Below are 16,820 nucleotides of genomic sequence, written 5' to 3'. Positions count from 1 at the left end.
GACTTAATAATCAGGCAATCAAATTCAAAACTCAAAAGAATATCATTTACAATCCTAAGACGTTTTATCTCTAATAACAAATTCTAGTAATCACAGCTTATGACTACATATATTATTTTTAAAAGTTTACCAGGGTTTACACACATAGGAGATTTTTTTATATGTTTAAACTTATCCTGGTGCAAAGGATCAATCATTAAACAAGCTTATAGATTCTTAGTAGACACATTCTTTCTTTAGGAATATCCCTTTGATACTCCTAAAAGTATTATTTCTCAGAGCTGATGACATTGACGCTTTCAAGAAAACTGACAAGCTTACAAATTAAGGGGAGTTGACAGAGATTCCAGAGAAAGGGCTGAGCTTGCTGTTGCCCACCCCAACTATTGGTTTCCATGGGCTGGGCTGTTAGATACCTCCCCCAATTCTGTGAAGGGAGAAAAAGGGTGCTGCCTACTTTCATACTTGAAGGCAAACTGAGAAGGCTTTCACTTCATATCCCCCTTGTTCTCCACACAGTAATTACCAATTTTAGGTTTAACATGATGAAAATAACTCCAAATAATTTAGTTAACAATTTTAGAATTTTCCTAAGCAATAGCCAAATAGTCTTAGCTGTAATTTCCTCTTAGTTTTCTAGCAAAATTGAAAATTCTTAATTCCCTAGATTACATTTACAAAGCATTATAAAATGGGATTAACAGAGGCTAACTTTTCACCTCTTAGTTGACAGAAATCTAACTCTTTGATAACTCAAAAGTAGGTTGTTTATTTCCAGAGTTTTTAAAATAGTAGCAAACTGCTTTTCTGTTTTCCTAAAGTTTCTAAACTCTTAAATCTTCTGTTAACACTATCAATGCAAATAGATTACAATTTACATATCCTTTTAGTGGGTTTTGATTGGAGCTTTTTTAAAAAACTGCTTTTACTATCATACCTCAAATAACAAATTTCATTAAACTGAATATATTTTTTTTCTCTTCATCTCACCCCTTTGTTTTCCTCTATGCACTATCCTTCTAGTCTTGGGCGGGGTGGGGATGGGGGCATGCTTAATTTAGTTGAATTTGCTTCCAAATTACACATTTATCTCTACAATGACATTATATATTGGTCACATCTAAAAACCCATAGAGTTATCAAATATGAAGCAATTATATACAATAAAGCATTTAACATTCATATAGCATGTTTTAATGCTAAGTACTTTTGCAGTCATGTGATTTTGGAGTGTCCCAACTATAGGATTGAGGGAGGAAAAAAATGGAGGGCTTAACTTAACAAGGAAGGAATCAAGCCAGGAGAGACCAGACTTTCCCTTACTGGGTCACCAAATGTTGAGGTTCAGAAGGGATCCCAAAAAGTTGGGGGTCACAAGACTGGTGTCACGAGGTGTCTCAAAAGAATTTGCAGGCTTGAACCCATTTCCACATCAAGGGGCAAAGTTTATTGTAATTGTAATGCCAATTGAAGCAGGCTAAGTTCTAGAAAAATTTAGCAAAGAACCAAGAGCAAGAAGACAGATTAAAGGACAATTAGATCAGAGATTCATGTTGCTTTTTTGCCAATTTTATGGCTTTTGGGTAAGTTTGAGGGGTAATCTACTCACTATTGTTTCAGGAACTTGGTTATCACTGACCAACAGATTATCTGTCTGTTTTAGCTTTTTTCTATGTTTTTTTTTTTTTTTTTTTTTTTTGAGGCTGGGGTTAAGTGACTTGCCCAGGGTCACACATCTAGGAAGTGTTAAGTGTCTGAGACCAGATTTGAATTCTGGTCCTCCTGAATTCAAGGCTGGTGCTCTATCCACTGTGCTACCTAGGTGCCCCTGTTTTACCTTTTCATTTTTTTCTATAGTCTCTTCTCCTCAATAAATGTTCCTTTTGGCAAAGAGAATGGCCATTGTGAATTTGTCACATGTTTATTTTAAACCAGGAATTGCTACCTTGACCTCATCAAATATTTTATTAAAAAAGTTATTTTTATTAAGTTTAAATTTTATTAAACAATTCAAAAATTTTTGAAATGTAACTCATTTTAATTACATATAATGTTCATTTTGTGGTTGTTGTTCAGAAATTTGATTTTCAGTGAATAGTGTACATAATTTGCCCCCATAACTTCTAGAAGTTCTGCAGCACAAATTTGTTGGAGTTAGTTATTCATTTTAATCTCAATGAGATCTTAAATTTAGAAAAGACATTCCACAAGCTGAAAAGTAATATGGTGGAGAGAAGGCCAGTCTTAAAATCTAACAAGACCTGGGTTTAAATCTTGCCTCTTAGACTCTATGTGATTTTTGGCAAACTACAAAATCTCTCAGTGCCACAGGAAATACTAAGTTGATGATCTACTTAAATGAAGGGAGATTTTACTCTGGGAATTCCCTACAGTGAAGAAATTATAGGTGTAGATCACACAAATCAACAAATCAAGTGAATATAACTCTAAGAATAAAATTACCTTTTAACTAGAAAACCAGAAATAATTCTCGTTACTCCTACCAAAAAACCACACCCAAAAAAGTTTACCTCAGATAATGAATTGAAAGGTTAAGAAGAATTTTTCCTATTATTGTCAACTAGCTTTATAAAAGTTACTCACAAGTCATTAGGCTAAATATTGAGGATACAAAGAAAGGCAAAAGCCCATTATGGTTCTCCAGGAGCTCCCAATCTAATGCCAAAAAAATTTTCAAGTTGCTTTCCTTATTTGATTTTTTTTTCTTTCTTTTTTTTTTTTTTTTCAGAAATAAACTTTAGGATGGTTTTTATAAAAAGGTTTTGTTTCACTTTAAATAGGAGGGGCTAGATGAAGGGAAACTGAAAAGGCATTTCTCTTTTCAGAGATAGTTTGACAAAGAAAAGTATAATTAGATGTGGAGCTTAAATTTATATTTTACTTGTAGTAAAGAAAAAAAAAAAGACTTGGGGAAATGTACATAGTATATTTTTGTCCAACATCTTTTTCTTGCTAGCTCTACATCTAATTATATTAGGAGGCAAAGTGTTTAAGTGTATTTGATGAGGTACTAGTGGTAGAGAATTGAGATGTGAGAATCCCCTCTGGTTGGTGCACAGGTCCAACATGAAAGAATTCGGAAGCCCAAAAAGTCTGAATGGCAAAAGGGATTTTATATTGGCACTGAGAAGCCAGCTTTGCTAGGAAGACAGACTTCTTAGTGGCAAGTGGTCCTGTTAGGGAAATAAAGGTTAACACTGAGAAGAGAATATCTTCACAGAGGGCAAGAGTCCTGGCTGTGCCAAGAAGAGAGGTTCCTAGGCAAGGCATAATCCTGCTTCAGACTTCTGCAGATATTTGGAGTTCAGAATTGTCTTTTATAGCAGTCTGAGGCTGGAGCTTCCATTCAAAATTGAAGGAGAATCCCTCAATGTTGTCAATGTCCCCAGGCCTACATTTCCAGTTGAAAAGGAAGTACTTATTTTGGAGTTTCAAGCCATTCAATAGAAATATCAGGCCCAGATCTCCAACTGAATGAGACCACTTAAGTTCAAGTAGGACTTAAATTCCACTGGGAGTGGGCCTGAGCTAATCTTCAACTCAATAAAAGGTACAGCTAGCTACTCAACAGAGGATGCAGCTAGTGCCCACCAAAATTTCCAACAGAATGAAACCATTTAACTGCCCTGAAGGGTGGGTCTCTGTCAGAGGAAAGTTTTCAGGATTCACCTCTGTCATATTTATATGGCTAAAATTAAATTTTTGTCACTGGATTAAGAAGTATTTCTTGGGAAAGAAAGAAAATAAAAACATTTACTAAAGTAATAATCATTTTTCTGCCTTTAATCACCATCTCTTAAACTTTTTAGTTCTGTGGCTCCCATGTGTGGATACTTCTCCTGAGATCAATTCCTCCCCCTGTAAATCGTCCCCTCCCATTTAATTTACTTGATCAGTTGATCAATTCAATAAATGAACATTTATTAAGCACCTGTAGCAGGCATTGTGCTAAATGCTCAGAATACAAAGAAAAGCAAAAATGGTTCTAGTTCTCTAGTAACTTACAGTCTAAATGGGATGTTCAAATTTATTATGGTATAATATAACAATTTAGAGGTGTGTGTTAAGAGTCACTGCCCCTCCCTCCAATTAATCAGTAATTTGTTTGGGAGAGGCAAAGAGGAATTTATTACTTTCTCCTGAGAAAGGACACACCCACAGTCCACCAAAACTGCTTCAGCCAGGGAATGCAAAGCTGAACAGTTCTCAGTAAGTTTATAAAGATCCTGAAGTGGAGTTCTGTCCCCAACTCCCCAGGCTTTTCAGAGGTTAGATGGGAATTTCCCCAGCTACAAAGGAGCTCAAAACAAAGATGTTTGCTCAACAGGGAGGGAGAATTATAGTCTTGCCTTTCTCCTGTCCCCAGTCGCAAAGGGGACATGTGGTAAAAGAACGTAAATGTATCAAGTGGGCTTCAGCTGTGCAGAGCTAAGGGAAAAGAACAAAAGGTTCCTTTTAAATTTCAGACACCATTCCCAATCACAAAACCCAGTCCCTACCCCTAAAGAGGTTATATTCTTAAATTCTTTTGAACCTCTTTTCTGACCACCCACATGATGTCCTTGTGGGTTTCAGTTTTCTAATTTGTTTCATTTCTCCAATTTAATTTTTATAATTGTGGAAACCAAACAAGTACTCAAACATTTCTTACAGAAGCAAAAAACCAATTCAATAATATACCTGTGAGGGATGTAGAAGACCCTTACCCAGAATGACTACTCAAAGATCACTCAGTAGATAGCAGAAAAGTTGTTTATTAAAACTCTGGAGGATGAGCTGTCCCATCACGAGATAAGAAAGAGAAAGCTCAAGATAGGAGGGCTAAAGAAGTAGTAAAGATACATAGCTTTTATATAAGAGATTACATCACAAGTAAGAGAGCATTGAGAAGGGCAAGGGGAGGCATCTAATTGGTTGTTGCTATTTGGAGAAATTGGAATGGAAGGTTTCTGTTTCCTTGAAATCACCTGATTTCTAGGAAACAGAAAATCAGGCCTTCATGCTTAATCAAGCAGATAGTGGTCAAGCTAATAGACTAAATATCAATAAATGTCAAATACATGTCATCAGCTCAGGTTAAGTAAATACGGGCCTGCACATATTATACAGGTCATGGGGGAAACACAGAAATAATGAAAATAAAATACAGAGAAAGAATTCATACATTCCTGTAAGTTCCTCACCTTATCTCTCTATTCCACACATACTCTTTTTTCAGAACCAATGTTATTTAATTGGCAAACCATGAAGAAGAGAGAGGAGTACACATCTGTCATCAGGAAGGGAAATGGTTCAAGGGGAAAATGAGAACAGGTGTTCCTATGGAATTCAGAAATGAGCAGATAAGTTTAGTTTATTGGGTGAAATTGCAACAGCAATCATTACAGTGTAATTATTAGAATATTAGGTTATTATTATTAGATTAGATTAGAATAGCTAAATATTAGAATTAGAACAGAATCTATTAGAATAAAATAGACAGACTCAGTAGTTTGTCTCAAGGAGTTCAGAGCGAAGAGGCTAAGTACAGTGAACTTTTATTTGAAACTAATTCTGCATCTGTCATTTTTCAGCTGTGTTGATATGGGTGATGTAGTCACAAGATGGTGGTAGTCACCAAAAGTTGGGGTTTGGGGCATGTGAATAATTCACAATGATCATTTTTTTGGGGAAAAGATTTATTTAGGGGAATCAGTTACCAACAAAATAAAGGGATACATAGATCTCGGAAATATGAAATAGAGTAGGAGAGCATATGAAAGCCAAGTTCCTCAGTGGAACTCACAATTACCAGTAGAAAGGATCCCCCATGAGATTGGGGCATGTCCTTAGCTGGCAGACTAAATCCTTGAAGGGACTTAGTACCCTAAAAGAGTTAGCTGTAAGAAGAGAAAGTGGGGTTGGGAAGCATAGTGGAGTTAGGATAGATACCACGTGACATGGGGAAGGAGTAAAGAGAAAGACACCATGAGGTAAGGTACCAAGGCAGAGACCCAAAGGAAGGCAACAGTCACGAGATGGCTCACAAATAGATTTTATAGGGAAAATTTAACTTAAGGGACACGATTGGAATTTCTGACAGGACATGGCAAGGTGAAGCTGTCCCAAGACCTGCACAGAGGGTAGATCTTACAGATTTGACTCAAGTTGCATTTCTGACTGGAGACATCTCCAGTGAACTGATTTTTTATCAGTGCCTCCTCCCCGCTTGCCTCAGGGATTAATTTTTTAGTTTCTCACTAACCCACCATTCAGCACCTCATCAGTTTGATCTTAAGCAAATCCCTTAATTTCTTTTAAATTCTTTTGGAGGGAGATATCTTTCAAGCTTGATTATTCTTTGATGACTTTGTGGATTTGTTTTCTAATTTAAGTTTCATTTCTTCAATTTAATTTTCATACTTGTAGAAACCAAATGAATGCACATTTCTCACAACTTCCCCCTTTTTTCTTTTTTAATAATTTGGTTTCCACATTTTTTCTTAACCCCTTAAATTTGGCTAATTCTTACATCATTTTCTATCACACTGCAAAGATCTCCTTACACAGAATGGATAATTAATCCTTGCATTCTCTGCTGACTCTTTTGAAAGGGCTGTACTAAGAGTGAAGCTACCTCCAGCTGTAATGCATGTTCCTCCTTTTCCTGTCAATAACTGTCTAGAGTCATTCTGTTTTCCCATGCCATTCTTCTAGTAGCATCTAACTATTCTGTTATTCCCTTCAGTGCCTCTCTGGTGTAACTTATGCAATAATATTTACTCAGCACAGTAGAAATGACCCAAATCCAGAACTAGATTTTTAGCCTTGAATTCATCAGTAATTATCCTTGGCTTAATTCTTCCTGATTCAGTCTTACTTTCTTCATGCCAGGGTAAACTTCCTAAAAAACTTCATTCTTTTATACTCCTCAGAATCATTGAAATGGCAGTAAACTATTTAAGACCTGAGATGGAGCTCCTGAGAACAAAATGGCAATTACTCCTATCTCTCTTCCCTAAATTTTATATTCTTCCCTAAGTGGACTGCAATATTAAAAAGGGGGAAATATTTTAACATGCAAAGTGGATTTCCTTAGATTTTCTTAAGCCACATAGAGATAGACCACACCTTTTTACAGAATCTAGAGTCCTCTGAGAATTGTTTTTGAGACTCTGGGGTATTGGGGAATGTAGAAATCCACGTAGAGAGAAAACTGAGACTGAGCATAGGGTTTTGGAGGAGCTTACTATTCTTAAAGGCTGGACTCAATTCAAGTCCATATGCAGCAGCCCTGAATGAAGAGGTGCAAATAGTGAGGTGTGAGAATAGAGAGAAAGAGATCCCCTAATAGCAATGAGATCCCCTTGGCCGGTAGCTGGCTTTGTGAAAGAATTTGGAAACCCCAATGAATACATGCATAAAGTTTGTGGCAAAGAATGGGATTTAATTACATTAAGAAGTCAGCTTGCTAGGAAGACAGACTTCTTAGTGAGCAAGGAATTTTTTTAGCTATAGCAAAGGTGGGTTACACTAAGCATAGAATATCTCAGCAGTGGGCAAGGACCTGTTAGGACATCTGTGAAGATTGGTTTGACTAACCCTTGGTATATAGGTAAATTTTGGCCTGGGGATGGGGAGCACTTGGAGCCATTCAATAGAGGACTATTCACTATGCTTCAGGCAGAGATCTCCAATTGATATCCAATTGAATGAGATTACTTAGGATGTTTCTCTTATGGATAGAAGGGTGTGCTCCTCCCAGGGGAGAGTTTAGGACCCTGAATCACCCTTCTCTCACAGATTAAAGAGGACAAAATTTACATCATGATCATTCTCAATCCTCTCTAAGGAGAAAAGCTTGAAAGCATAACTTTTAAGAAAAATTCAGATTCGTTTGCATCAAGATGCCTTAAAATAGAGATGTCTTAAAATAGAGATACCAAACAATACTTTTAAATTCCCAAATGACCAGGTCTTTTCCTTTGTAATTCCTTTGTAATTTTCCTTTGTAAACAAAACATAGACTCACTCTCACACAAACTGCTTTTAAATTCCTTTTCTTTCTAATATAGAGTTGTTCCTTCCTTAGTTCCTGAAGAACCTCTTCTCTCCTGGACCCCACATCTTTACTTCTCCTCTAGAGTTTCTCATAAATTTCTCTTGAGCAGATCCTTCCTGCACTTCAGCATGAAAGTTTCCACACTCCGGTGATCCCAGATCACTCCTCAATTCTAGATTTCCTGATATCCCCTCTCTTCCAGTACCATATCAGAGGTATGGCCCAGGGGTTCCCTTGGCACCATTAAATCCCCAATCTTACTAATGTTTGACACCTCAGATCCCGTAAAATGGCTCCAGCAACTAAAGACAATACTAGATAGCCTGCATTCTTACCATTGGTTTGTGCAGAGTTGCCTGGCTGCTGCAAAACCTCTTCTATTTCCCTTCCTGATTCAGTGGCCTTATCAACATAGTCCTGGGATCTTGAACAGTCTATGAGAGGAGGACCCAGAACCGGGCCATGAAACCACTGAAATCCACGGGATGCATCTCCTTGTCCTTCAATGGGGCCACCAGCTGTTGAAGGTCCATAATATCTGGATCCTGAATGGTCCCTCATTTGTAAAAAGCAAAATATCTTACCAAAAACTCCACTGATTCAATGGTGAATGCAGGTGAGATTTATTGTACATTCTTGCAAGAATGGGTGCCTAGGTGAGTAGACACACCTTTGAAACTCCAAAAGCAGCATTTAATTCTCATCCTGCCGCACAAGTCCTTCCCCTGATTCCCCATTAATTAGATGTTACAGAAATTACACAACATGAATCTTACATATTCAGTTCCTGATCTAAAGGACACCTACATTTTAGAAAGGAGAAGATAACAGAAGGGCTAAGGAGAAAACACAAAAGATTCTTTTCAAATCTCAGGCCATCACCCCTGATTACAAAAGTCAGTCCCTGCCCTCAAAGAGCTTACATTCTTTTGGGGGAAGGTAACCTCCGCTCTTGATTTTTCTTTGATGTCCTTGTGGGTTTCAGTTTTCTAATTGAAGTTTCATTTCTTCAATTTCATTTCACAACTGTGGAAACCAAATAAAGGCCCATTTCTCACAATCCTCACAACAACCATGGGAGGTAGATGTTATTATTATTTCCATTTTACAGCTAAAGAAACTGACAGAGGTCAAGCCTTGCCTGAGTTTCACACCACCGGTTTGTAGTGTCTGAGGTAGGATGTGGACCCAGATATTCCTGATTCTAATTCTAGCATTCTTTCCACTGTACCATGTAGACATCTTTAAAATAGGCATAAAAGTTTTTATGAGACTGAAAAGAAGTAATGCAGCTTAAAAAAAAAAAAACTTTAAAGAAAGAAGAAAGTGTCTGAGAAATTTATAAAGGCTGAAACTGAAAGAGAAAAAAAGGCTATACTTGAAGAGCAAAAAAGCTTACACAAAAATTGATTTTTTTCAACCACCTTATCGGTATCTCATAAACATATTTGTTGCATCTCCCTTATTGATGACTGCTTGGTAAATTGCTGTAGGTACCAAGAAAGAAACCAATTAAATACTTTTGTAATATTCACACTGCCATTCTGAACAGGATAGAGGATATTATTCTAAGTTAAAAAAGACTTCTAAAGATCTATCCTCACAAACAGATTGTTTTGTTAGTGAATTATTCAGAAGTTTTGGGATCCATCAGAGAAATGAGTTCTTATAAGAATTTCCTTAGCAGCTAAATACTAGTAAATAAAAAGGGATGACTTTGAGATGATAAGTGGAGGAAGATAAGATGAGGAAAGATTTAACTTTTTTTTGCTGTGTTCTCTTTGCTTCCTTTATTAGGACTCTTCCAAAGGACTCTGGTTTTTTGGGCATGCTTCATATTTAAATAGACTCTACCCTATTGGAGATTTGACTAAAAAATGAGCTAACAATAACAAACTCCAAAGTGAAATTTCCATGGTTATTATAGAAAACTATGTAAACAACATCAAATTCCTGAATTTTAAGATTTAAATATCAAATTTGTACTAAATGTGTTTATTTAAAGCATGATGTACAATTTTTCCTTATACATTATACACATTTCTAATTACTCTTCCGTTCTGTTCTGTGTTTTATTTTCAGGTCTAATGTTATTCTCCCTGAAGAGCAGCCACATTCCAGCTCTCAATGTGCCCCTCTCAACTGTCTCTCTCAGCCTCCTAATCCCTAGTCTTCATCTTCAGCAGACAAAAAAAAGGAATGGAATTTGTACAATCATTATGCAGGCTACTTCCCAAGATTCAGCAGGCATTTCTGCCCGATTGGGAACATGAATAAAACTTGGTTCATTTCTACACTACTAGAAATCAAGAGAAAGTTGAGAAGTGTACTTACAAGTACAGAGACCAGACTGACAGGACATTTGATGGTTTCTCTGATCATGTACAAACTTAGATAAAGAATGTTCTATGATAAGAACTTAAAAAAAAAAAGAAAGAAAAAGAAAATTTTGTTTTCAGATGCTTGGCTCTATCTCTGTAATAAGCCAAAATAAAATAAATGGTAGAAAAATCATAAAATCCTATAATCCTCAGTCAGCCACAGAATTCTGATTCAGATTTTTTTTTTCAGTCAATGGTATTTATTTATTTTTATTTTATTTGCACCACAATTTTTGTTAGTAAACTATAAACCAATTGTGGAAAGGGTATATGTAATTTTTTTATGTTTAAATAAGGAAAATTAGCTGAATTAACTTTGATTTTAATTATTTAAACTTGGCCTGAATTTGGCCATTTTTATTGCACAAAATAAAAAAATATGGTTCATTGGAATATTCATATTAACTTTGTATTGCACTGGTTTGTTTATGCACTTATTTTCTAATTAGTTATTTATTAGTTACCAATTTTATAATAATTTCCTACTGAAAACCAATTGTTAAGTCTAAGAAAGATTTTAATCATGATCAGTTACTTTTATTCAATTGTTTGATTATATGCTTTTTTTTTTTTTTTTTTTTTTTTTAGAATTTCAGACAAGTAGATGAACTGGTGCTGTTCCATTTTTATGTGGTAACTCATAAAGGAATGCTAAATAACTTGACATAAAATCATGTGTTCATTTAATTTTTTTCTCTCAAAAATTCAAGGTCTCAATGTAAGTCTTTACCTGTGAAAAGATTATAAGTACAGATATCAAAAGATATACATGTATAAAAAACATCTTTTAAAAAATTAGTTCACTTAGGTAGGGTTGAAGGTTTGGAATGAAATTGATATAAATAAGGCTGATCTTTTTTTTGCAAAACTTCCTTGCCAAAAACAATAAATAATAAACCTTAGTGCATTGTCAGCTTATGACAAATACTCAGGTGCCTATGATACACAGATTCTCTAGTGACAGTTCAGTGTTCCTAGTTAAGTTTCTTTTCAAATTTCCTAGAACATAATTTAAAGTACTGAATTTACACGATTAGTCAAAAATAGATGACTTTATTTTGCACAATAACCTGACAGACAAGGAAAATAGCTAATTGATCTATAAAATTCAGCAATTTTGGGCTTCTCATTAAGTACTATTCATAAATTGTTCTTACTCCTGATTCCTTGCTCTTAGTCGGGTAGCCTTAATTTATTTAGAGAAAAAAGGGTTTGATATTTTCATGTGACAATATCCATGACTTCTCTACAAATTCCACACTAAAAATAGTCCACATTTTTTCACAGAATCATGGATTTAGACATGAAAAGTAACTTTGAGATCAAATCTAATCCATCTCCCTCATTTTACATATGGAAAATCAGGCTTAGAAACATAAAGTGACTAGTTCATGTGCATAGTTATAACAAATACATGCCAGAGACAGGTGAGTAATCTCCTGACCTAGTATAGGGTTATTGACAACAGAGGCTAATTTAGAATCATGCAGGAGTTTAAGGGATATCAAATTCAATGGTTTTAAAATTCTGAGGCATAAAGTACTTTTTTTTCCCCAGAAATGTAACCCTGTCATATGCCAATCAAGAAGCAGCAACCATCATTTCCAAAAACAACTAAAGAATTTACTTTCATGCATAACATGTGCAGCAGTACCACTTATCAAAGGCAACTTGAGGTAAATGGTGAGATTCTGCACAAAACAAATATTAAGGTTTAGGTTCAGAGAAATTTAGAAAACAAATCTTCAGCAAAATGAAACAGAACAACTTTCTGTTTCTCAATGCATTACCAAGTTCATCTTATTTTACTGTGGCCACCCAGAGTCATGCATAAGCAGTGTGTACATTTTTATTACTGGACAGTCAGTATTTTTTTAAGGAAGCATGATCATGCTGTTTCCATCTTCAATGTAACGTAGCTGCTATATAATTTTTAAAATAAACACTCTTGTGCCTGAGGAAAGATTTGCCTTTAAAAAGGAGCTCAGAACACCTTCCTAGATTTCCTCATTATTCTCCTCTATGGTTCTGGGAATACTACAGGAAATACTATTCTTAAATTACATGTGAATGTGTCAGTAATGCTCTGTTATATATCTGGACTCAATTTATAGCCCAGTGCAAAACCATTAGAAAATGCAAAGACAGTTTCTTCCCTCTAATTCAGATAAAAGTATTATCTCTAATTCTACAGCATATGTTTGATATTTAAAAGTTTGTTTTGAAATGCCAAAGGGGGAAAAAAAAGGTTGCTTTGAAGCATTTACAAAATACTTATTTTAGCTAAAACTTGCTGGAATGTGAAAACTTAGAAATGAATATCTATGTCTCCACAGAAAAGCAGTTCATATTCATAAAATCATAGGATCTTAACCAACATCTAGGACTACTACTCTTTATAGCTGATGATATAGGTTCAGAAATTTTGTATGACTTGTCTGAAGGAACTACAACATTAAAAAGAGCCAACTTGAAAAATAGAAATAACCCACAGCAACAAATAATAAAAATAAAAACAAAAACAAAAAGCCTTGACTAAATAAAAACAGAAAAGATTTAGTGATTGCAATAGGTAAAGATGCTATAACTGCTTTGTTATTGCTTTAAAGAAGTACATTAGTAATGTCCATTGATAGGAAAAGATGAGACAGGAAGGAAATCATTTACTGAACTACTGACTGCAAGTCAGCTCCGAGTCAAGAGAATTGTTCAGGATGCTAAGAAAACGAAAATTACTAAATATTGTGAAAATGCCTGTTAAGGAAGAAAGGAGTTTGTTCAGGTAGGAGAAGACAAGGAAGAATCTTCAAAGGGAGGAAGTTTTAAACAAAGGGTAATGAACCATTTTTTGTTTTACATCATTAAGAACAGAAGAAGAAATAAGAGGATTAACAGTTAGGTTAGTTGGGAAGTTTAGGTTAGCTAAAAAATATTTTTCAAGTAAACATTACATTAAAATGGATTATTATGAAAGTTTGTGGAATCTCCTTTAGAGTAGAGACACAGTTGTTTGGTATAATTTAAATAGCTTCAGGGTACTATGCCTTACAGCTCTATATAATTATAGCTCTAATAATTTTGTGGAAATCTAAAAGAAAAATATTTTAAATTCTCAGATTGGATATAAAGACACTTAGTAATCTTTGAAAAATAAGTCAACAGTCTTAGCATTTTTCCAGTGTACCTAGCCAGTATTTGTTTTTTGAAGAATAGACAAGGATAATTTCTTTCTATCAAGATAATGGGCATCCTTGTTTCATCCTCTTTCTATCAAGCAGTGTTTTCTATCTTTTTGTAATTTTCAGAACACTGAAATTAATAGGAAAAACTACCACGATTATCAAAAAACAATAAAACAAATATGTTCACTCATATTTAGAAAATCAATGGTGAACATTCCCCTAATAACCTTTAAAATTATCCATTTCAGAAAAGAAATTTGAGCCTACAGACAGCATATAAGCAGCTAGCTGGATGTGAATACATTTATTCTTTGGAAAAGTTATTTCCAATATAAATTTAACCATGGCCACCTAAGGTCAATGATGAACATGTGAATCAAATGACTTGCACCAAAAAAAAAAAAAGAAAGAAAGAAAGAAAGAAAGAAAGAAAGAAAGAAAGAAAGAAAGAAAGAAAGAAAGAAAGAAAGAAAGAAAGAAAGAAAGAAAGAAAGAAAGAAAGAAAGAAAGAAAGAAAGAAAGAAAGAAAGAAAGAAAGAAAGAAAGAAAGAAAGAAAGAAAGAAAAAGGAAAGAAGGAAGAAAGGAAGGGAAAAAGAGAAAGAAAGAAAAAAATTATAAAGTATGAGGAAGAGGAGCAAATAAAGGAAAATGTATCTTCTACTACAGTATGAATATCAATTTCCATCTTTGACTGTTCATTGCTAACCACAATAAAAAAACATATCTTTCAAAAATCTTTTCTGGATTATGAATTGGTTGAATTAAGAATTGTTAGTGAAACAATTTATGGCCACAAATGTGTTATTAACTGTCAATATGAAGTAGTATTCAATTTGAAGGAATTTTTTTTGGGGGGAAAAAACTAGTGTTTTGCTTCTTTATAAATATAAGATATTTAAACTAAACTGCTATGTTTAAATATGTTTGAAAAGTAATGGAAAAATAATACCTACTTCTTCAGAAAGCTGCTAACTTAGAGTTGATGGTATAAACCATTACTAATATAAGACTAACAATGTCCTCAGTTCCTTTTTTATTTTTTTAAATAAATGTTTACTAGTCATTTTGTGTCCATGATAATCATCTACCACAAAATGCTTTATGAAAAGAACCTTTTTTTTTTTTTTTTTTTTTTAAGATGGGGACACTGATTCTGAGGAGGTGAAGTCAACTGATAGTTTACTTTTGCAGTTTGATCATGTTAACACCCAAAACAATTATAGCTATTATTCATCTAGATTTTGTCCTCCTAATACACATAATAGTATATTCAGGGGTCAAAAATATTTCCTTATTAACGATTTGTCCTTATTTATATTCTATCAAAAAAGTTTTTTTAAAAACTACCTTAGCTTAACGGCACAGGTACTTATAAATATGCAATATCACATGTTTGCATGAGATTTTTTTTTGTCATGTAAGTTTTCTCATAATCATCATATAAATCCTTTAGAATTCTTATTTTTCCTGTGATTCCTTCTCCATTAGGAATGTGATACATGTGCTTGTTCCCCTTTACATAAAGAAATGCATGGCTTTAATCTTCAGTTCATTTTAAACTTTTTTATTGTGGAGTTATTTAAAGTTTACCTATTAAAACTGAAGACGACATAAACTGTTAGGCCAAATCACTTTTTGTGTGATTAGTATTTATTTGCTGGCTGCTAACATTCTGATTTTTTTAAATTGACAGTTTTTAGAATTACCTGCTAATCACTGTTTCTTAGTGGAAACATTAGAAAAGTAACCTAATAGTCCTCTCTATAAAGATATGACTTATTAAAGCAATTTTTATATATAAACATTTGACATCAGAGAACCAAAAAAAAAAAGGTAAGGAAAATGTTAAAAAGCAACTAGCCAATCTTATAGAAGAACCATTATTTGTGATACTGGTAGTTATTTAAAAAAAAAAAAAAAAGCAAAAATCATTCTCCTCTTTCAGTTCACAGTAATGATTGCAAAACAGATTTCTGAGGAAATAAATTACCTCTGAATTGCTGCCACAAATTTCAAACATAATTTGACTTAGTCAATTTATTGAGTCTTTGAAAATTAGTTTTATGACATCTTAATAATCTATTATGTTTTTATTTGCATGATGCTCCATATCTAATGAACCATTCAGAATTCTTTGTCTTTCTTTATACTATTAATATTGGTGCAATTTTTGGTAAACTTTGATTTCTGTTTTGTATAATCATTGCTTTAATACTTTAACTTTTCATTGAAAAATGTTGTTTTGTCCATTCAGAGTTAAATGATATGGAAATTTTTTAGATAGTAATAATCCTATATACTGATTGATTTCAAAACTCATATCAAAACTCTTCTTGTGTTACAAATTGTTTTGCAATTGAATTGCAAAACTCATGAATCAAATGAACTTTGTTGTCTTGTGTATGGATTTGTTTTTAAAAAGAAAATATTTTTCATTCAAATTTATCATCCCCTGTTTTATTTAACTGTGGACAATCCTAGATGAATGTCTTGTGAAGGATTCATACAATATGTGCTTGTTATTTGTACAGTTCTTGCTTTGAAATGGTTGGAAAAGCTGCTCTAGAACTAAGAATATAACAGGAAGTTAATGATATTGATTCTTACCCCTTTGTTACCATTTGAATGCAGTGTAACAACATAGCTCTTCCAACAGTAAATAAACTTGTTATCTTTTGTTCATTTCATCTGTGTTACCTTTTTATCATCTTAAGCAAATTCTCCTATAAGTCCTTTTTAGGTCTTCACTTTTAAAATGCAAATTAATTTCCACAAGTTGAGAATTATATAGGCCAATGAATCTGATATATTATTTATTAATATTTGAACTCTAATTAAATTAAAAATTCAATGTAGCTACATGATACATTAGAATTGCATTCAGCAGAGCAGCTAGATGGCACAGTGATAGAGTTCAAATTCAGTCTCAGATACTTAATACTTTCTAGCTATGTGACTCTGGACAAGTCCCTTAATCCTAACACAACAACAACAACAACAAAAAGAATTGTATTCAGTAATCATGAGCTCATACAGAAATAGAATGCATGCCACATATAGCATTTATATATATGACAAAATATACATATATATATAGATCAAACATATAGGTCATATATAATACATAAAAGATAGCATCCTAAATAAAATTTAATATAGTAACCAAATGTATAGATGGTATGCATATTAGCAGA

At 33.8% G+C, this 16,820-nt stretch overlaps 1 protein-coding gene across 10 annotated transcripts in view; it reads left to right on the top strand.

Annotated features, from left to right (window-relative positions):
- The window catches only part of LOC141544434 (protein bicaudal D homolog 1), a 347,130-nt gene extending 331,557 nt beyond the window's left edge, over nt 1-15,573 (top strand). For all 10 annotated transcript variants that reach the window (XM_074270604.1, XM_074270603.1, XM_074270606.1 and 7 more), the window contains one exon: nt 10,145-15,573. In XM_074270604.1, coding sequence (XP_074126705.1) covers nt 10,145-10,232 — 88 coding nt within the window. In that variant the 3' untranslated portion in view covers nt 10,233-15,573. The remainder of the gene's footprint in view (nt 1-10,144) is intronic.
- The last annotated feature ends 1,247 nt before the right edge of the window (nt 15,574-16,820 follow it).

Source organism: Sminthopsis crassicaudata, chromosome 5, assembly GCF_048593235.1.
Source record: "Sminthopsis crassicaudata isolate SCR6 chromosome 5, ASM4859323v1, whole genome shotgun sequence".
Taxonomy (NCBI): domain Eukaryota; kingdom Metazoa; phylum Chordata; class Mammalia; order Dasyuromorphia; family Dasyuridae; genus Sminthopsis; species Sminthopsis crassicaudata.
The sequence above is the reverse complement of the archived record's forward strand: the minus strand, read 5'-3'. Positions and strand labels throughout refer to the sequence as shown.